The 20,175-nt window shown below is 44.1% G+C and overlaps 1 protein-coding gene and 1 long non-coding RNA gene across 3 annotated transcripts; both read left to right on the top strand.

Moving 5' to 3' along the window:
* The first annotated feature begins 1,124 nt into the window (after positions 1-1,124).
* LPL (lipoprotein lipase) lies at positions 1,125-18,257 on the top strand. 2 transcript variants are annotated; one of them, XM_037373000.1, is made up of 10 exons: positions 1,125-1,394; positions 8,275-8,438; positions 8,574-8,753; positions 9,564-9,675; positions 10,836-11,069; positions 11,293-11,535; positions 12,654-12,774; positions 13,587-13,769; positions 14,945-15,049; positions 16,070-18,257. In XM_037373000.1, the coding sequence occupies exons 1-10, from the start codon at positions 1,313-1,315 to the stop codon at positions 16,113-16,115; spliced, it is 1,470 nt and encodes a 489-aa protein (XP_037228897.1). In that variant the 5' UTR covers positions 1,125-1,312; the 3' UTR covers positions 16,116-18,257. The 2 variants fall into 2 exon arrangements, with proteins under 2 accessions (XP_037228897.1, XP_037228896.1); XM_037372999.1 differs by having other exon boundaries at positions 8,272-8,438.
* On the top strand, positions 1,472-6,948 carry LOC119141138. Its single transcript, XR_005101851.1, has 2 exons — positions 1,472-2,124; positions 2,186-6,948. It is a non-coding gene; the product is annotated as an uncharacterized LOC119141138 (long non-coding RNA).
* Positions 18,258-20,175: the final 1,918 nt, after the last annotated feature.

Below are 20,175 nucleotides of genomic sequence, written 5' to 3'. Positions count from 1 at the left end.
ATCAGTTTGCACTCTCATTAAATTCTTCCAATGCCTTTTGGATATAAATAGGGACTGGCAGTGGAGGAACTTCAAGTTGAGTCCTGGGAGAGATGTGTTCTCACTTACAGATATTCTGGTCTTTTAATGGAATCCAACGTTGCAAAGGTGACCCAGTTCTCTTACTCTCAAGCAACCTCTTATTGAATAGCCTTGCTAATATGAACCATATATATTTTAGTCTCCAAAGGTGCCTGGTCAGAGGAGGATCAGTTACCCTCAAAGTGAATCCCATTTCCTTCATGTTGCAAAACCCAGTGAGTCCTCATTCCCTGTAACTGTCGTAAGCCTCTTTACGAAGCTGGGCCTCTGACAACACACTGCACACTGAAATGGAATCTGGTCTTGTTATTAATTTAGTATTTCTCTATTACATGTCCTTACATAACTGATCTTTTACCCAGTGGCCACCGATGCAAAGCTGTTTGCAAACCATACTGTTGAGAGGAAGGCAGAAAGAGCTGAAAAGCTCAAACTTTGCATTTCTCCAGAGTACAGATGCAGTCTTCAGTGAATTTACACTCCAAACTTGTATCCCCTTGAGTGCAGGCAAAACAAGACTTTGGCAACGGTTTTTCAAGGGAACAGCAGAAGGCTCCTTGCAGGCACCGAACTGGAAATGCAGTTAGCAGTTGGCTCCTGGTGCAAAAGCATGGATAAGATGGAAGATGTTATCTGGGGTGCAGGGGAGCTAGGTCACCAGCAGCCCGGAGGACCAAGGGGGAGGGCGGCGGGGCCATAACCCGGCTGGCCGGGCACAGCGCCGGGGGGAGAGGGCAGAGCTGAGGGAGATGCGGGTGGCCAGCGGGAGGCAGGCTCGAGGGCTCTGAGCCGAGGGGCCCATGGACACCGATGCCAGCTGCCCGAGCTCCTGGGTCTCGCCCGAGCCGGGCCCGGCCGTGGTTACCCCTGGGTGACGCCCTGCCGAGGGCCGCGCCGCACGCGGGCTGACCGGGACCGCGGCGCCCCCGCGGAGCAGCGCGGCCCCCCGGCCAGCCCCGCCCCGCCGCGCGCGCCCAATAGGTGTGGGGGCTCATTTGCATATTTGCATATTGGCGGGGACATAAGGGCCCGTGGAGGGCGCGGCAGTGGCATTGGGTGGGTGGGTCGTCGTGCTAGCGCGGGCTGTTGCCAGAGTGGTTCATTGCCGTCGCGTTATTGTTTTGCGCTGCAGCAGTATTTTCTTTCTGACGCCCCCCCCCCCCCTTTTTTTTTTTCCTTAATTTTATTTTACTTTTGCGCCGCGGCCGAGCGCAGGGCGAGGGAAGGCGCGATGGGGAGGAAGGCGTTTCTGGCTGCCGTCTGCCTCTGCCTGCGTTGGGTGGCTGCTGTGGGTGCGGCGGCCGCCGCCGGCGGTAAGTTCGCGGCCCGGCGGGGAGCATAGCGCGGACCGCGCAGGGCCCGCGGCGCGGCGGGGCTGCCGGGCACGCCTGTTGCGTTTGGTGGGGGGTGTGTGTAGGGGGAATGTCGCCGGCGTGGCGGGAAAGGGGGCGTTTGCAACTTGCAGGGCTCTCCCGGGGTGCTAGGGCTGCCGCGGGACCTGGGTGGCGTGAGCTGTCCTCGGAAGGCGCGGGAGAGCGATGCTGGGGGGACCTGTATTCTGTTAGGACAGAGCTGGAGCCGATTCCCTACCGGGATCGAAGGCACAAGCTGCCGGGCTGATGGCACAGGCTGTGGAGTTTTGGGATGTGTTTTCTTCCCCAGGTGCAAGGTGGCTTCCAAGTGTCCCTTGCCGCAGGTGGACTGGCACGGCGGTGGCAGCACGGTAGCGTCCTTCGGCTTACCGCAGGGCTAGGACCCTCTGTTCTGCATGGCACCCGCCCCATCCCATGGGAGTCCTGCATCCCAGCTTCCAACGGTCCTTGGTCTGAATTGTCAGAGGCAAGGCTGAGTTTCGTCAGTGTCATGATGATGTGTTTGGGCTGTAGATAATGCCTTTAATGCAGAAGAATTCACTGAGGGAAAAGTAGACAGAGGGGTGTACTCTCACAGTGTCTGTATATATACATGTGATTGTACTTGCACATAACCTGTTGTACCTGTGTTTGTGCATAGCCACCCTCCAGGCTAGAAGAAGTGGACCAGGTGTGAATGTTGTACCTGTGTTTGTGCATAGCCACCCTCCAGGGTAGAAGAAGTGGACCAGGTGTGAATGTTGACTACTAGATGTTCACTAATGCTCTCTTGGTTCATCACAACATGACTGGAGCTTTAATAAGCAAAGACAGTAGTTCTAGGAAGCCACTACTCCTCAAACTTAGGCTAGCAGTGCCCTATCACAGCCTTACTTTCTTACACTAATCTCTCACGATTGTCCTTAAAAGTCTACAGCCTTAGAAGAAAATGTGGCTGTAGCTCTTAGAGCTACTGTGTGGTACTAAAATGGAATGTGGAAACTGCTGGTTTTTTCACTGCAGATGCCTTTGTTACTTCCTTTGTGTACAAGGAAGCTGAAGGGAAGTGTTCAAAAGTAAGCGGATGGGGTGCTAGGGCACAGCCAAAGAATGTATTCTTGCTTTGAATCCAATCTTATGCCATCATGGCAATCAAAAGCAGTTTTCATCAAAGTATTGAAGTTTCATACAGTAAAATAACTATCTTCCCAGAAGAAGCTTTCATCTCTGTAGGAAGTGATTTTCTACAGACTTACTAATGATTCCATTATTTCTCCCTAGGAACAGGTTATATGAAAACAGGTTGTGCGACCATCCTAAAGCTGTCCAAGCCTTCAGTCCCACACTGTCTTGCACACCACCGTGAAAAGATGTTTTGAAATCATGGAAAATTCATGATCCAGTCCGCCAGGAATCCAGAGTATTTAACAAACAACACGGGCAGAGATATTCTAGGTGGAGGGAGCACTGGTGTTCCAGGAAAAGATAAAAACATTACTAGGAATACATTCTGATCTCTATTTCTGCCAGTGTAAATCCACAATTGGGAGTTACAGCAGAGTTAAACTCTTGTGTGATGTTAGCTGCTGACTTTTGCTATGGTGGTGTTTGGGATAGACCTACCAGGGCAGCTGTGGCATGGCCTTTCCAGAAAAAATGCATTTCTTAGAAGGCTTAGAGGTGAGGCTGTCAGGCATCAAAACTGTGCTAGAGAATAACATGAGCACTAGCACACCTAAAAGTTTGCTGGAATGTCTCCTGTGCAGGAAGTACTTGCTTGGTACAGCTTTCTCAGGCATCTTTTCCTCTGTATTACTGCAAAGGGTGACTGATTGCATTTTATTGTCTTGGGCTAATTCCGGATATCCCAGAGGGACTGATGGATGGCAAGAGCTCTGCTGGATTGAGTTACAAGCCTCCCAGCTGCAGCTGAGTAAGGGTTTATTTGACAGGGAGTGCCTTAGAGAGGGGTGAGCACTTGTGTGCACAGTGCAAGAACAGCAGTTTGCCCTTGTTTTGCCAGCTGCAGGACTTGGGAGAAGCTGCTCAGCATCTCAGCTTGGGCCCAGATGCTTTTCAGAAGTGTTGCTCTTTCTGTTGACTCTGCCTGGGAAGTAAAGGAGAAGGTACTCTCAGGGCTCTGCCATTAAGGAATACATAAATAAACTTGAAGTTGTAATTTCTTTACAGTAACCTGACTTGTGGGGTAGATTTCATGGGCTTGCAACACATAGTACACTGTCTGTTTTTCAACTTATAGTGTAGATCAAATGAAATGATAATAATTTCTATAATACAACCCCTTTATTTCATCTGACCACCAGTTTGCTTCAGAACTCGTTTAGGAATTCAGTATGAGTGATGATCCTAATGTTGGTCATCAGCTGAGGGAAGAGTTACTCCCGTTAACTCCAGCTGGTTATTTAAATGTTTGATGTTATGTGCAGATGCTGGCTCCAGTGCATATTTGTGTGTGTGCATTTCAGTGTGGGCTTGAGTTTACACGGTCTAGCTGTATAATTTCTAATCATCTTTGCACTTAGCTAACAGTATCTCCATTTCTGTGTACATAATGCTAGGAAACTGTTGTTTATCAAAGATTACCTTTTCCAAAACCATAGTCAGGTGCGCTGATTCTGGCAAACGCATTGTTACTATTACTGGCATCCTGTATCTGATGTGGGCAGTTTAACTTTTGATTTATATTCCAGATGCTGTTACTTCCTCAATACTCACATTCTCCACCCAGCTGACCAGTGATAAACAGTTTTCTTCACCAAAATCAGTTGCCAGGTTGCCTTGAGCTTCCATGAAGCAGCCTTGAAGCTGAGTTCTCTTAATTAGTATGTAAACTTGTATTTGTACTGTGTCAGAATGGTTAAAGGTAGTGGGATGCTTGCAAAATCGATAGGAGTCCCTAACTGAATGGAGTTCTACAAATTTTAAGTCCAAAGTGTCACAAGGTTTGAACAGGAAAATGAAACTACTAATTTTTCCCAGTTTCTAAGCTTTTTTTCTTGTGCTTCTTGGGAGTTCTAAGATACTTGGTATTGCTTGACATACAGGACAAAGTCTTTAAAATACGAAAGCTAAGATTATTGAAGTGGAGGTGTAAGAAAAGGATCAGAAATTTTGCAAGGCGTGACCAAATGATGGGAGTTTGTAGGCTCTTAGAAAAGACAACTCTGACCTGAAATTGGTGGTTTCATTCTTAATTCCACTCGCTCTTCAGTTCCCTGAATAAACCCTTTGTTGGTCACCTTGTTAACTGCAAGCACGTGGCAGTGGCCAGAAAACTTTTGTAGCAGGTCCTTGTATGGGTAAAGTTTCTGCAATATGGAACACGTGCCTTTATACATCTGCTGAACTAAGCCTGGGAAAATGTGGTTTTTAGCAAAAGCATGGATTTTTTGTCTATGCATTTTTATCTCCAGGTCTGTTTCTCTTCAAGGCCTTGTTTAGAAATGCATTCTATGCATTAGTGTTCAGACTTTAATTCTTGTCACTAAAAACTATTCCAGTGTCTCAGTAATGATGCATATAGATTTATCTAATTTCTATATCTACGTTATGTAAAACCTGATGCAAATTCAGGTAAACTTCCATCCACCTTTCAGAAGCATGCTGAAGACTCCCCATTTCTGGGTTCTCCCTGGTTTAATTAATTTCGGTTAAAACATGTTGTAACTAACCAGTGGTGAATCTGTACATTGACTGCATTTCTTTGGCTTTGTGTAAGGCTGTGAGAATGAGACCCAATAGTGTGTCTAGCTCAGCTAGAACATGATTCAAGGAGATCTCTCACTTCATGAGGAAAAGGTCTGTGACAAAAGTCTGGTTCTGAATAATTTTTTTAAATAGACCAAGGTACTTCATGAGGTACAAGAGTAGAAGTGGGAAATGCTGGTTTTCTGAAGTGATATGTTTTGTAGTGTTTCTGCTGCAGTTTAAAGCATGATACATACAGATGTCCATATGTGTGGAAAATGTGATCTACAGAAGGTGGGAAATGATGTGGCACTGCAGCTTGTGTGTAGCACAACCTGAGGTGTAGACAAGTTATCTTATGCTCTAAGTCATACAGAATCTGCGAAGCCAAACTCTGGAAAATTTTGGGGATAGCTTCTGAATGAGTGTATCATTAATAAGTAGGTAACAAATCCTACCCCACACACTTCCCTCATCCAGAGGGTATCTTGCTGATGAAAATTGAGCATATGTGGACACTGGACTAGGCAATACTTTGTGTGACTGTAAATATGCTAATAATAATTTATTCTGACTTTTTCTCGTATAACATAACTAAATGAGCAGAGTGGCCTCCTGCCATTTCTCAAACTCCTGGGCTGTTGCTCTGCAGCTGCTTGTTTCCTGGTGGTGACTGCATCTGAGGGCTCCGATGTCTTCAAATCCCACCCAAAAATTTTTAGGCACAAATATTTGAGAAGCACTGTGCACATCTTCAGTGTTAGGTGCCACTGTATTGCAACTTTTCTAAGTGCACCTTTAAGTGCGGTGCACTTAAAATTATAAATTTAATTTATTGCAAGCTTATTTCCAAAAGCAATGCAGGCTGAACTTACATGCAAATTCTAGCATGTGTTTGTAATTGAAAACACACTGCAAGACAGGGTATCCGTTTCATTCAGATTTTGGCTGATTATCAGATAGGTTTAATTCAGAAAGGAAATGATATCCAAGTATGAAAGGAAGCACTATTAACTTGTGAGCAGGTGGACTATTCTTGTTAGCCTTCCTGTGCGGGGCGGGAATGATCATAATTGGAAGTCCTTGCATTGTATGCCTTGCCGCTGAAAGTTGTTCCTGGTCCTGTCAAGGTTTTACTAATTCACTGCTGAGTGAAAAGTTACAGTTGGTACCTAACCAGTTGGCCTTTGGGATGTTTTCTGGCTTAGAAGTAAACAGTGAAAGAGTAAAGATTTGTTCCAGAAAGAGTTTTTGTGTGGTCTCTGTGAGAAAATGATGTTTTGAGTGTAAAAATACAAGAAAGGGGCAGCTTCTGAGAAAGATCAGCATTTGGTTAGTTTGGTAGATTTTGGTTTCAGTAGGTAAAGTCTTATATTCACCATTATGTGAATGAACTTTATCCCCTTCTTTAGGGGGAAGGGGGCCGTCAGTGTAGTTATCCAGGTTTAGCTAGCTAACCAGCCTAGTGCAGTCAAGGTCAAAACCTAAAGCTGAGCACTGCCTCTGTTCAGCCAGCGGTTCTTGTTACCTGCCTGCATGTGCCTTGCTTTCAGCAGGTGAGAAGTCCTGATGAGCTTGGGCAAAGTTAAGCTGTTGATTTCGGATGTCGGCAGTCTCTCTGAGGCTTGCATGTGAGCCTTTGTTGCCAGCCTGTTTCACATCTCATGGAAGAGGTTAGACTCTGGTTTCTGTGGCCCCTCAGGCACAGCAGGAACCTCCCAGATTTTATACAGCTACCTGAGGGCAAAGTGAGGTTGAGCCTGAGTCAGTGTCCTGCTGAGTATGGTAGCTTGAATGAGAAGACCAGGAAAAATAAGTTTTAGGGGGGAAAAAAAAGTTCATTATATTTGTTGCCTCTGGGTGATGCAGCACAACTTTATGGAGAAATACAAATCTACCAGTTATCATAGAAAACTTGTTCAGCAACGGGCAAAAGAAAAGGAGTGGAAATCTCTTTTGCATGTCATCAGGTCCTCCTCACTGTGTCCCTTTGCATTCCCTACAGTGGCTTGGAGCCATTCATTAATGTGCGTTTAGGAGTTTGTGAAAGCTTCGTAGTCATGATGCCAGGAAACAACACTGAAGAAAGCAGAGTTGGTCTGATTTCAGCTGCACTTGGAAAACAGGCAATCAATATTTGCTGAATGCAAGTTGCCAAAGTAAGGCTTGGTTTTCAAAAAGCATTGAAGTTTTAAGTCCACAGTTAATTACAGGGTCTGTTGGATATAGAGGTAATTAAGTGTTGAATCAGATGTAAAAAGAGGAGGTATTTAAGTTTCTTTCCAGACAAAGGAAATGGTAAGCATGAAGCCTTGGCAGGAACAAAAGGAAAATTTTTGTTTTGAAGATGGAGAGAGTTCTCCAAGTGATCTTTTCAGGCCATCACATGCTTTATTACCACCAGTACATGATCTTCCCCAGCCCCTGGATTCAAAACAGGCTGAGGAAGATTTTTTTTTTCTGCAGTGTTGCTTATCAGATGGTCTGAAAAAATACTGCCTTCAAAATACAGGCTTGTGCTTTGCTAGTGCAGTTTCCATAATGGGTGTCTGATGTTCTCACTTGCTGTTTGTTGGTGAAAAGTTAAAACTAGCATTTTGTAAAACAGTGGTGAGTTTGCAGCTCTTATTTTTAATCCACTGCAACTACTGTGTACTATAAAGAGCCTTCTTTGGCAGTGATTATTGGTGTTGTGGAAGATGCACCACAGAAATATGTAATAGTATGGTAGGAACTTGCTGCTTTCCTGCATATACTGTCTATGACTGTCCTGAACTGTGGTAATTTCCTGTTTAATTGTATCTATATATCTATAAATATACCTGTTTATATTGGTTTCCTGTTAATAACATAATGGGGAAAATAGTGACTCCTAAAAGGAATTCATACCTCTCTGACAGCTGGCCAGATTCTCACTGCTTTAGCAGGATCTTGGAGGGCAAACGATTTTCACTCTTTGATTCCATCTTTGCATGGTGGCTGTTTTGTCACAAAAGGAGTGCTGTATGAAATGAAAAACACATGCCCCATTTCTTGGCCAATCCTGATACCTCTCCAACATTGTAGCTTCTGAACTGTTTGTCCTAATATTCCTAAAACACTGATGCACGTTTCCTGTGCTTTTTCATAGCAGAAGCTGAGACCAGTTTTGAGGGAATTGAGAGCAAGTTCTCCTTACGGACGCCTGCAGAGCCCGATGAGGATGTCTGCTACCTGGTTCCTGGGCAGGTGGACAGCCTGGCACAGTGCAACTTCAACCATACCAGTAAAACCTTTGTGGTGATCCATGGGTGGACGGTAAGAAGAAAGGGGAGGAATCTCCCTTTAACCACACTCCTGATAAACTATGCTGTGCTAGGTACATCAGCTAAGGTGTCTACACACCACGGATAATATTAAGACATCTTTTTTTAATTAAAAAAACCCCCACAGGTGACAGGAATGTATGAAAGTTGGGTCCCGAAGCTGGTGGATGCTCTGTACAAGAGAGAACCCGATTCAAACGTCATTGTGGTGGACTGGCTAATTCGAGCTCAGCAGCACTACCCAGTGTCCGCTGCATACACTAAGCTGGTGGGAAAGGATGTTGCTATGTTTATTGACTGGATGGAGGTAAGACATGTAGTCACATGTCTCACATTTTACATAATGATGTCGGAGACAAAACAGCAATGATGCAGCTGTGTTAACCATCTCCTATTGGGTAGATGGAATTAAGCTGTTGCAGACAGTGCTTTTGTTGGACTAGTAAAATCCCAGCTTTATTGTAATAGTTCTCTCTTAATGCAAGGAGGCCTCTTACAGTGCATTCCAGAAACTTCATCTTGTGGACTGTGGAGCCCTGTGAGTCCACAGTATTTCAGAAGGTTCTGCAACTATGAAAGACACAGCCCTATATATCAGGGGTCCTCAAACTACGGCTTGCGGGCCGGATACGGCCCCCCAGGGTCCTCAATCCGGCCCCCGGTATTTACAGACCCCCCTGCCCCCCCCACTGGGGGTTGGGGGGGGAACCAAGCAGCCGCAGATGGCTGCCTGCCACTGCATCCGCGCCGGCCCCTGGTTAAAAAGTGTGAGGACCCTTGCCATATATTATGCAGCAGCCAGCCCTTGAGAAACAAAGTCTGCCCTGCCTTTGGGAAATACTTAGAACTGAAACTGGTGAGGAGGGGGTGGTGGAAAACCTTCAATATACACAGCCCTATGGTCTGTCCTTCATTTTGCATTCCTCTCTGCTTAGATTTTTTTTCTTAACTAACTCAAGTGACCTAGTATGCCATAAAATTGTGTTAATTGTATTTAGTGTTCCTTCTGTTATTTGTGGCTCAAAGAAATCCCAGTGTTTACAAAACATTTTCCTTTGTGTCTGCTAATGTTTTCCTATTTGACTTCAAACTTTAAATAAATTGCTCTCTTCTGCAGGAGCAATTCAATTATCCTCTCAACAATGTCCACTTGCTGGGGTACAGTCTAGGTGCACATGCTGCTGGGATTGCTGGGAGCCTGACCAAGAAGAAGGTGAACAGAATTACTGGTAAGAACACCTGTGGTTGTAGAGTGGAGAGTTCTGTCTCTTGCATGCTGAAATACTATGTTCCTCTGGAAAATCACTGGAATAACTTTGGCTTTTCAGCAGTGCCTAGGTTATCTGTTCATGCTTTATTAAATCAGCAGGGCTGGTATTTGTGTAGTAGAACTGGAAAAGGTTCAGAAGAGAACAGCAAAGGTGACGGGTGAGAAGCCTTGATCTGCTTCTGCACAAAGAATGAGTGAGTAGGCAGGGATTCATTGGCTGTGAAAAGTGACTATCTGGGGAAATGTAACTGAGACTGGCCAAATGTCCAAATCCCTGAATGGCTTGGGGAAGGACACAGTATCTCTTGCAGCATGAGAACTTCAGGTGGTTGTCTTCAACCCAGGCAGTCATCCCTTGCAGCTGGTGGGAGCTGTTTCAAAAAGAACAGGAGGTAGATCCTCCTGCAGAACTCATTGCTGTGGGACCTTTACCATGTGGTCAGGTACTCGCAGTAAAGAGGGAGGCAGCTCAGACTGGGTGAGGCTAACCAGGGGTGGGCAGCCCAGGTGCCTAACCCTGGCTGAGGACTGCAGAAAAGACATGTCCCTTCAGCTTTGCCCTCAGCCATCTCTCAAGCTCTTGTCTGGCTCCAAGAGAGAGTACTCTATCACTGGCAGAGTAGTTCTGGCTGTTTTTGATGTCAGTGTTGCTGCAGCTTGACAGTTCACCATAATAATCCCCTCCCCCTTAGGCATGTAGACAGTGAAGCTCTTGTTTGTTTCCCACCTGTTCCCCTAGCAGGGAGTTAGCAGCAAGACATTTTCCACACTTCAGATAGAAATTTTGCAATTCTTGACAAGAGAGGAAGACACTTAGAAAATATTTAGTACCTTGTTTCTTCTTTCCACTGTAAATGTTACAGCTGTGAGGAAGCTAGCTCTGCTTCTTTACATGTTTACATACACCTCATTTTTTAAACCGTGACAGCTTTTCAAGGTAGTGTATTTGATTCTCCTGTACACATGAATGCTACTAGAAATGATCCCACTGTAATGCCTGCAGTGACACCAACACCATCTGCAATACTGCAGCCCAATGTGGTAGCTGTTTGGCATTTGTGATCAGTGTCTTTGGCAGATAGTAATCTTAAGTTTTTCTTTGTGGTTTGCCCCATAAAGGGCTGGATCCAGCTGGTCCTACCTTTGAATATGCCGATGCCCTCATCCGCCTCTCACCAGATGATGCTGACTTTGTAGATGTTCTACACACTTACACTCGAGGCTCTCCAGACCGCAGCATTGGGATCCAGAAGCCTGTTGGACACATTGATATTTATCCTAATGGTGGAGGTTTCCAGCCAGGTTGCAACTTAGGAGAAGCACTCCGTCTGATCGCTGAAAAAGGCTTTGCAGGTGAGACTGCTGTGCAATAGTGTAACATCCAAAGGGAGATCTTCAATAGTCTGCAGGCTTCCTGCAAGCAATGATCTCTGAGAGGCACAGGAACTCGATCTTTTAAGTGTTTTTAAAGTCATCCTATGAAGTCCAGCTCTGGCATAGTGGATTGTGCCTGCTTAGGGATTTATATCATTATATGCATGTGTGTATAAATATTACACATTTTCATTTTTTCAAGATGTGGACCAGCTGGTAAAATGCTCCCATGAACGATCCATCCACCTTTTCATTGACTCCCTCCTCTATGAAGAAAAGCCCAGCATGGCCTACCGCTGCAACACAAAGGAGGCCTTTGAGAAGGGTCTCTGCCTCAGCTGTCGGAAGAACCGCTGCAATAATTTGGGTTACAAGGTCAACAGAGTGAGAACAAAGAGAAACACCAAAATGTACTTGAAGACCCGTGCTCAGATGCCTTATAAAGGTAGGTCCTGCTTGCTTACTGGTGAGCAAGGCTGGTACTTTTTTGCTTAGTTGTGTGTCAGGATGGGTGTGTGCTGCAGGTGACAATATTGCTGCTTTGGTGCCTATGGTGAGCAGGGGTGAAGCTTGCCTGCAGTTTGGTGTGAAGCACCATCACAGAAGAACTAGCGTCATCTTACTCACAGTAAGACAGAGGTAAGAGGATAGAATAAAGGGTGATGTCTGTAACAAGTTTCTAAGTAGCAAAATTAAGATTTGCTCCGCAGCCTGGCTTCTTGGAACAACTAAGTCTTGAAATTTTTTTCAGTATTTTTCAACCAAATGATTTTTATTTTCCTGCTGCTGGGGAAATAGCAGAGCTCAGCCTGATGAGCCACAGCTTTAAAGATGTGCAACCATCAGACTTAGCTTTTTGTAGTACCCTTGCCAGGGGGGCACCAGCCCATGTTAAAATATCACAGCACTTTTGATTCCTGTTGCCACGGTGGTAGGTCTGAGAAGGATGCTGCCTGAAAGAACTGGAAGGCTTTGAGCTAGGGAAATAGCTTCTGAGTTGGATTTTACTACTTTTAAAGCTAGGCAGGAAAAAAATAACTGTACCACATGGTATGGTCATCGCATGCATTGTGTCATAGACCAGAATCAGAGGGCATATTCCTGCAGTGTTAGAACAGCTGCAAGTCTAGAGATTTGTTGGCGTTTGGTGCTTAATCTGCAAGTGTCAGTGGGTTGAATTTTTTTTTCGCTAAGGCTCCTGTATGAGGAGGACAGAACTCATTTGTTTCAAGTCAAGGACAGCAAGTCTTACACATTTATAACAGGTTTGAAGGTGATACTGCAGACTCTGGGGTTATAATAGTGGCAGTCCACTTAAATGCAGACTTCAGTTGCAAGAACTGCAAAGGTGTTTTTTAACTGTGATTGCCTTGCATCCTAATCTTTACCTCTTCACGTAGATAATGTCCTAGGTACCTGCAGGGAGCTAAACTCCTCAGTTTAGTGATGTTGGCATAGTCTAGCCTAGGTTTACACGGGGGTTTTTACGTGGCTTTGTCACCAGCAGTCTCTTCAGAGGTTGATTTTTTTCCTAATGGCCTTCTTTCTTTTGTGTTCTTCCAGTCTTTCATTACCAGGTCAAGATCCATTTCTTTGGAAAGACTAATACGACCAAGACAAACCAGCCATTCCTGATCTCTCTCTATGGCACTCTAGATGAGAGTGAGAACATTGCTTTCACACTGTGAGTAGCTACAGAAACAACTACAACGCACTGTTGAGTCTGCCTAAATTTCTTACAGCCCCAGCTGAAAAACTTGCTCTAGCTTACAGGGTCCCAGAATGTGCCCTTGTCCTTGATCAAGGGAGTGTATCCACTGCTAAAGCTAATGATCTAAGCTCTATAGGAGCTGTTCTTGATCAGAGATCTGAAATATAGAAATGTGAATTCTGACATGTGGTTCAGCCTAATAAGATTTTTATCTGATGTGGCACATTTCTTGTTTCTTTTGCTTTTCACTGTCTTTAAGCCATGTTCCAGCTGAACATGGCTGAGTTAAGCTTCTGAAAAGCAGACTGTAACCTGTAGTTGTTGTCTGGGTCTGAAGGCATCAAGTGCAGAAGCAAAGGGAGATGTGAGATCTGCTTCCACAGCTCTGCAAATAAGTAGAACTCTGCTTGCATCCCTGCACATGGGCTGGCAGGGAATGGGGCTGGAAAGCACCAAAGTCTGTCTTCTACTCTGAGGAACCTAAGTTGTTCTGGCTAGTGCTTGTCTGGCTTCTCTGAGAGCCATGAGTGCTCGAAAAGACACCGCTTGCATGGCAGTCTGTCCCAGGATTTTTACCAGCCTTTCTGTGGAAAGCTTTCCTTGTGCCTGTACAAAAGCTCAAGGTGGTTTTTTACCCCTTATTCCATCCATCAGAACTATGTGGAAGGTTGCTTCCTTCTTCTCTGAAGTGCATGAAGTCTTGGTTCTGTTTTGCCTTAATTTTCTTTCTGTCCAACAGTTTCCATTTTTTTGTTGTTTTTTTTTCCTTATTCCCCTCCCCGCAGGCCTGAAGTCTCCTCAAACAAGACCTTCTCCTTCCTGATTTACACAGAGGTGGACATTGGTGACCTGCTTATGCTGAAACTGCAGTGGGAGAAAGACACTTTCTTCAGCTGGTCAGACTGGTGGACTCCTTTTACATTTGACATCCAGAGAGTCAGAGTGAAATCAGGAGAAACTCAGAAAAAGTAATTTTGATTGTTATAAGCTGTATTGGTTATAATTGACAGTGTTTCCTGATTCCTGGTAGCTTGCAGGGCAGGACAAAGCACAGAAAGCAGTTATAAATGGGTGCAGCACTGATAACAAGGGCTCCAGTGGCACCAAACCAGCATTTTTATGTCAGCCAGGTTCAGTTACTTGCTTTCACTGGGATCTGCAATCTGTAGTTTTACTCCCACAGAACTAATTTGCATGCCACTGTTTCATATGCCTCAGGGTAGTTACAATATGCAGGAGAGGATCTCCATGAACCAGCATCTCTGATTGTATTTGCAGTTACTCTCTTCCTTTCTCTTGCTGAGCATTTACATAGGTTTTCTTGTGAAGAGTATGCTTAAAAGGAGATTTTTAGAAAGCCTTCCAAAAGTGCATTTGCACAAGAAATCATGGCTTTGTTAAGCTGGATTTTTCTTGGGGTTTGAATACCTGAATGGTGGGTAAAAACTGAAATACATGACTGTTGCAGGACATTGCTAAAGCATGAATGTTAAAACAGCAAAATCTGAACAGAACTGCTTTGACCCAAATTTTTTTAAATACTTATGTGCACTAGATGTAAGATCTGTTAGAAAAATGGACCTGGAACAGGGTATGCATGTCCTGTGTACAGTATTGTGAATAACATGTTCCTCCCTTGAATAAACAAGGCAGTCACTTGATCAAAGAACAGTTATCAGAGCTGAACAAATATAGGGGTGGGGAAAGTACTGATAAATAGAAAAGTGACTGCTCAGGTTTGCTGGAATTGGCAACCTGTTTTGTTTGCAAACATTTGAGGGAGTAAGGGTTTCTTCCAAGATCACTCACCTGACAAAAGTCACACAAGGACTTGTGTAAATAAAGATCCAGAGACTTTGAGATGGAGTTGCTGCTCCCTTAGCCACAAGAAGATTTTACGCAAAGTACCAGCAAAAGTTACGGCTGCAGTTTGAGGTCCACGCATAATGCGTTCACCAGTTTTTCTTGCTCAGTGTTTCTTTTGTCACAAAATTCTTTTAAAAATAACTTTCTCACAGGCTTGTGAGGTAGTAGTGCCCCACATGGCAAAGTATAAAGACTGCTTCCAAGCACCAGTCCTGTCCCTGCAGTTAAAAAGAGACATCTGGCTCAGCCATATGATTGTGCAATATTTATTCCACAGGGTGGTGTTCTGTTCTCGAGATGGAACCTCACATCTCAGTAAGGGAGAAGAAGCAGCAATATTCGTGAAATGCTTGGAGCAGCCCATCAACAAGAAGAGAGAAGGGTATGAGTGATCACTGTTATTTTTGGGTTTGGGGGAAACTTGAGTGGTAGCAGGAGGATCTAGAAAAACTTCCTGATTTAGTTGACTTGGGCAGTAGTCCTCTCAAGGCTTCAGAAGAATCACATCACAGCTCAGACTAACCTGAGGTTTGCTTGTGGCTGCTGTGGCAGCTTAAATCACCGCCCCCCTCCCCCTCCCCTCCCCCCCCCCCCTTTGGTTATCCGCTAACCATCTCCTTGTGTGGTTGTTAGCATGTCTGAAAAGCAAGTACTGGTCATTGCCTCTCACATTCATATGGTGGCCAAGTACAAATGACCGTTGGAGGGTTTACAGGCCAGGCACTAACAAAAAGAGGAAAGTGTGCCTCTGTCTAAAGAAGCCCTACATTTACCCTTAATTGAGGAACATTTGAACACCCATACTGAGTCAGTCCAGAGCCCACTCTCCCTCACTGGCCAGCAGCAGATTCAGATGCCAGTACAGAAGCTGAGCAAGCATACACAGGTGTGCTCTTGGTGCGCGCTGCTTTCTGCTGGCAGCTGTCAGGCGAGTGACTTTCTGAGATTTGCATCTCTGACTTGGACTGGAGATTGTTTAAAAGCCTTTGATGTACTTCAATTTTTTAATCAATGATTTTTCTGACCCAGAGTAAACTTTAAAATGTGGGGCCAGCTTTATTTGGACTTTATCCACTAAAGTTTGAGCTGGGGAAGTGTTTATATTTATTTTAGTGCAATTGCTGTGTGTGAAAGGTCTCATGGGGACGCTTCTAAACAGAGATCTAGTTATGGATAAAAAGGCATGTGTGTAGACCTTCACTCCAGGACAATGACCTGGGGAGGCCTTGAGAGCTCTGTGTGTATCTGATATGTAAAATCAAGCAGCAGCCAGGAGAAGTCCAATCACAAAACTTGTTTCCCTGTTAAGTAGTATTTTTTTAATCCTAAGTTTCAAAGATAAGACAAGAAGGAATAAGTATTTTACATCTTCTTCCTCAACTTATCTGTCTTTTCCCCACAGAGCCAAGAAAGCCTCTAAAGAAAATTCTGCTCATGAATCTGCTTAAGTGACAAGAATGAAGATTTTCCACAATGGGGAGGAAGAGAGTCTGTTCGTCCCCATGGACTGGATGTTCAGAACCAAATATATAGAAATATTTATCCACTGCTGGCTTTTTTTGCCTGCTATTCCTAGCTATCTTAAGAGACTTCTTGCAAGGAAGCCTCAGCATACAGAGTTACTAACCATAAAGATACATTATCTACATAGTTAACAAGAAACCCACAAAACAACTTGCCAAAGGCTTGAGTGCTGGAAAGGAATAAGTAATTTTGCTTAATCATGGTGCCTTGTGACAAGGTTTCTTGACATAAGATGTTCTATAGCAATTTTCTAGTATTTATTGCAAAGAAGCAAAACCAAACCTGGCTTTTCTTTCTTTTCAGAAGTCTTCTGAAATGGGACAAGTTGTTTTTTGGCTTGGCTAGCTGAATTTTCAGACAGTTCAGTGGCTAGACTTCACTGTCTTGTGTGTTTGGCAAATGAGTAGGTTTCTCATCAAAAACCACCTTTGTATTACCAGAAGGTGTTAGGCACTGCACTGACTTGATATGGGGATGAATTTTCTAGTTTGTGGTTATGAATGTGTTTTACTGGGGGTAGATGCCAGTGCCGCTTAGCAGTAGGTATGATCTGTTAAGCTATATACTTCTATGCAGCTGAGTCTGGAATACGTAGCAGTTGTAGGAGAAGACAGCAATACCAGTGTCCTGTGCAGGCATTCAATTTTTCATCTGTGCTTTCATTCCTTGAAAATGAAAATATCTAGCCTCTAACACTGTGAATAAGGAGCTGCAAAGAAAATTGAGCTATCCGAAACTGCAGGAAACAGATTTTTATTTTTATTTTTTTAAAAAAATTTTCTCCACTACTTGCTTGCATCCCATGTGCCAAAACTGTGACAGTTTCTCTGCTCTTTGACACCAAATGTCAGTCATGCAGCTGAGTGGCTGCTGTATGCAGTCTTCAGTGCAAGTGAAACTGCTTGACAGGTGACAAGCATGCTCATGCTTCCTTATGCGGGAATTGTGACTGCCAGTGACCCACCTTGGTTTGGTGCCTGACTGTGATACAGTGCTAGTTCCTAGGAGCTGCTTAGTTTTCTGACATGAGGTAGAATTCAGCAAGGAGCAGGAGCTGTGACAGTTAAAAGGAGCCTGATTGTGTGATGCACAAGAATGAATGCTTTGAAAAACACTTGAATTAGACATCCTGCAAGTTGCCAAAAATGGGTATCTTGAAGGCATTCTGCATTCCCTTTAACACGTAATTTTTTCTAGTGCTCTGAAAGGTTCAGTAGCCCTGTTTTTAGCTTTCTAGAAGATAAACAAAGTACTGGGGAGGCAGAAGGTCTTCAAGGTAGACACTTGGAGAACTGCAGCGTGAGCAATTGATGCTGGCTTTTGTAGTCTTTTCCTGCATGTGCAAGACAGTGTGGAGGTGGTGATTTCTCCAATGTCATTCGATCTTGCAAGGAAAACCAACGTGTATGCATTTATATGCACGGTTTGGTTTTTTTTTCCCAGCCATGGCTGCTAGTGTATTTGGGGATAAAAGTCTGAAACAGTGCAATATGTTGGGATATTAATAACTCTGAAATTGCTCACATTTGATTTCCTAACCCTTAAACTATAGCAGAGATGTGATGAGTCACTGAGGGTGGGGTTGAGTATTGAGCCACTGCATTTGAGACCTCTAAAAATAAATACAATGATATATTCCCTATAGACTTCACATTTTGTTGCAATTTTCTCTTAAGAGTTACTTTTTTTTGGAAATGAGGTGTCTGAACAGATGTGCTCTTAATACAGGATCAAATACAAACACATACAGAACGTGGATACAAAGTAGTGAAGGGTCTTGTACATGAGGACACATGATTTGGCTTTGGATGTTATTTATTAGCTGTAAATAAGATATTTATGTGTGTAAAGGTAGTTTGTATATATTGCTAAAGTTGCTGACAGTCAGCACATTAGTACAGTTGTGTGGTATTAATCCTGTATATAGCTTTCAGAGAGATTATTATCAACAAACCACTTACACTGCATTATTTCCTATGTGGTTAATACTTTTTTTAAAGAAGCTCCTCAGTTTTGTACAGAATGGAAACCTATGGTTTTAATAAAATTCTCAAACTGATGCCAAAGTCAGTAGTTTACTTTTGATGAAACAATCTGCTCTATATCTTTTATGTGAAGGCCACAGCCATTTACTTGGAGTCTGGGGTAAAAAGATGGGGTAGTTCTGATTTTATTTTTTTTTTTTAAACAATGTGTGATTTTGGGGGTTTTTTTCTTCCCATTTCCTTTTGGGAAATGCAAAATCCACTTATCAAAATGTAAAGGAATCACTGTGTCAGCAAGTATCCCTATCACAAGAGAAGTAGCTGAGTAGCTGGTCACCTGCAGTTTGTGGTTTTAGTTTCATGCTCTTTTAAGAACAGCCCTTACTTTGCAAGGCTCATTTCCTCTTTTTTTGTCAAATGTCAGAACACTACCAAAAATAAAGATGTTATGACCCTGTGGGTACAGGAGGCAAACACCAAACACCAGTCCTTCACCACCACTACTGCTGAAGACGGTAACAGTGAAAAACCCACTTTGATCCACATGTGAGCACAGCTGAGCTCAAAAGTTGTTGTCACCAGAACAGTTTGCTCTGTGTAATACGTAGCAAGGCTCTACTAAGACCCTTGGCAGGGGAGTGCCAGAATTAAGAAGAGTTGTGACATGGATGTGAGGGACAATGTTAGAGGAGTATTTAGAGCATCTCTGAGCGGCCTTGGGACTTCTTCCCAACTTTTTCCAACACCCTGTCATGTAGCTCTTTCACAGGAAGCAGAGCTTCACTCCTTGTGGAATCAGAGGGGATGTATGCAATAGAAACCCCAATGGGCACAAAGGCAAAGGATGAATGGAGGGAGAGGGATGAAAGAGGGAAGGGGAGGGAGCTGGGGGGTCACCTGGGGGAATGAATGGGAGAGGGGAAAGTGGGAAGAATCCAGACTGCAGAGAGGGAGTGCATGGAAATGCTGGCAGCAGGTGTTCTGAGGGTTCTGCTGCTTTCCCTGTGTTAGTAGCTGGGTTGGGTGCCTGGAAGGACTCCTACATTTGTACAAGATAAGGCCTGTGACCACATCTCTGGAAAGCACCGTGGTATTAGTACTCTTTTAAAGCCACAACAATCTCGCTACGCTAAAAACATTATGAGGTAAAAGAGAACTATTTTTTTGGTGCAGGGACTAGAACCCAGGTCTCCCCTGCGAGCCTTCAGAGCCGTGCTGGCCCTGTTACTCTCGCATCTTGCTCTGCAGTGCACAGCCACATCAAGAAGGGTGATGATCCCTGCTCACCCTGCCAGCTGTCTCCAGAGAAGGCTATGGAGGAGACAGGCTGTCCCATGGCTAACCAATGGCTTGAACAGGCAGAAAAAGCCATTCTTAGCTAGAAAGAAAGGGCGAAGAAAACAATTTCAGCCAACGTACCTGCAAGGCAAGGAAGTCCTGACTTAAGTACCTAGTGCCTAGATTTTTTGCCTGCATATTTCATTCTGAGAAATTGTTTAGACCAGCAACGAATGTGCTGTCTGTAGGTGTCTCCATACTCAGTTAGCAGTTTGTTAGTTAGATGGTTTGACTGCCTTGCTGAGGGAGAGCATTCTTCATAGAAGCCTGAAATGTGGCACCTGGATTCGCATCAGGGGGCACGTGCTTTAAACATTAGACTGCATGGGGCAAGAATAATAGCTTATCATCTGAAATCCAAAATTAGTTCCTCTATAAAAGCTGAGAAAGCACTTAAATTGATTTAGCAGTGAGAAAGCTATTCCTCTTTCCATGTCTGTAAAGTGGGTGGTTGATTTCCATGAGCCTTGAAATCATGATGGCCTGTATAAATCTCACATCTTTGTATACCAGTGCTTTTTTTCCCTTCACAAACTGTGATGACTAGCTATGGGAAATACTTTTCTCCCTTCACTTATAGCTGTGTGCCTACTTTTTTCTGTGTGTTGTGAACAAAATGTCAGAAGCTTGCTGCTTTGGATGAGCAAGACATTGCAAATGT

Source organism: Falco rusticolus, chromosome Z (assembly GCF_015220075.1).
Source record: "Falco rusticolus isolate bFalRus1 chromosome Z, bFalRus1.pri, whole genome shotgun sequence".
NCBI classification, from domain to species: Eukaryota; Metazoa; Chordata; class Aves; order Falconiformes; family Falconidae; genus Falco; species Falco rusticolus.
This window is presented reverse-complemented; position numbering and strand designations above follow the sequence as displayed.

What these genes read in the sequence shown, in the direction of transcription:
- LPL (XM_037372999.1), top strand. Translation starts at nt 1,313, where the DNA reads ATGGGGAGGAAGGCGTTTCTGGCTGCCGTCTGCCTCTGCCTGCGTTGG. An exon ending in TGGTGATCCATGGGTGGACG is followed by an intron (nt 8,439 to 8,573) that starts GTAAGAAGAAAG and finishes AAACCCCCACAG; the next exon opens with GTGACAGGAATGTATGAAAG. An exon ending in CGCTGAAAAAGGCTTTGCAG is followed by an intron (nt 11,070 to 11,292) that starts GTGAGACTGCTG and finishes CATTTTTTCAAG; the next exon opens with ATGTGGACCAGCTGGTAAAA.